General features: G+C 38.3%; 1 protein-coding gene across 1 annotated transcript; it reads right to left on the bottom strand.

Moving 5' to 3' along the window:
* Positions 1-411: 411 nt before the first annotated feature.
* On the bottom strand, positions 412-882 carry LOC131649361 (uncharacterized). Its single transcript, XM_058919124.1, has one exon. It carries the CDS (start codon positions 880-882, stop codon positions 412-414), a length of 471 nt encoding a protein of 156 aa, XP_058775107.1.
* Positions 883-1,238: the final 356 nt, after the last annotated feature.

Raw genomic sequence — 1,238 nt, 5'->3', positions numbered from 1 at the left:
TATGAGCAACACACCTTGTGAGAGACACCACATATTTACAAAAAACCTTAAGGTCAAGTGTGTCGGTTTTCTCACTTATAAAATATTCAAACTCCACTTTTCTAATTAATGTGGGACTTCTTCGCACTTTGTTTCTCAATACTTCCAACACACTTGTTTTTCTCAACACTCTTCCTCAAGTGTGATGTTATCCACAATCTCCAGCCTACACTCAAATCTAATGATATCCCAACCTCAAACAATCTTGCTGAAGACACAAACACCCACTAACTGATCCATCATATCATCAATCCTCAGAAACAAATACTTGTTCTTGTAGTAACTTTATTCAGCTGTTGATAGTCAACACATAAACGCATACTACCATCTTTCTTCTTCACTAACAACATCGGCGCACCCCATGATGAAACACTAGAAGGAATGAACTTCTTTTTGAGAAAATCTCCTAGTTGCTTTTTTCAATTCGTTCAACTCGGCAGTAGACATCTGATATGGAGCCATCGAAATGGGACTAGAGGTAGGAACTAAGTCCATCGTAAACTCTACCTCAAGCTCTAGTGGCAAATCATCGATGTCTTCAAGAAACACATCTGAAAATTCACAAACTACAGGTAAATCACTAGTTACTCCTTTGCTCTTGGCATCCAGCAAAACTAACACCATAAACACCATCTCCCAATCTTTTGCATATTCTTCTACTTGCTTGGCAGATACAAACAAATCCTTCTCCTCCACGAACTCTGGAAATGAAATTATCTTGTTGAAATAGTTAATATGGACATGATTAAACTCCAACCAGTTCATACCAGGGATAACATCGAGTTTTATCAACAGTAGACAGACTAGATCCATCCCAAATTTTTTACCAAATATAGTTGTCATACCCCAAATTTGTCCTACCCTTAATTTCTAAACTGGCTTAGGCTTCTCATTTCACCTGCATCTTTCCATTAGGTCGTCTAACATAGATCATGCATTCATTAGTCAATAAAAAACATGGGATCGAGGATTTTGAAAGCTTGAGGCCCCTTTATGGCTTTGAGGTTCCTACTTCAGATAAGTTCGTGTCAACTGGTTCTTCTGTACGCACTAAAACGTGTATTAGGGTTGATTCATGGGCCTTTACAAGGTGTGCACCATTCAAGGTTTCGAATAAAGACCATCGAGATGGGGTTTGTTGTTCATGGTGTTTGAGTTTATTGAGGTTAATTAAACGTCATGTTGAGGTTTCAACAGCT

This window comes from Vicia villosa, linkage group LG2 (genome assembly GCF_029867415.1).
Source record: "Vicia villosa cultivar HV-30 ecotype Madison, WI linkage group LG2, Vvil1.0, whole genome shotgun sequence".
NCBI classification, from domain to species: Eukaryota; Viridiplantae; Streptophyta; class Magnoliopsida; order Fabales; family Fabaceae; genus Vicia; species Vicia villosa.
Note: the sequence above shows the minus strand (reverse complement) of the source record. Positions and strands in the feature narration are given on the sequence as shown.

Excerpts from the sequence above, each read along its gene's own strand:
- LOC131649361 (XM_058919124.1), bottom strand. The coding sequence starts at position 882 with ATGACAACTATATTTGGTAAAAAATTTGGGATGGATCTAGTCTGTCTA.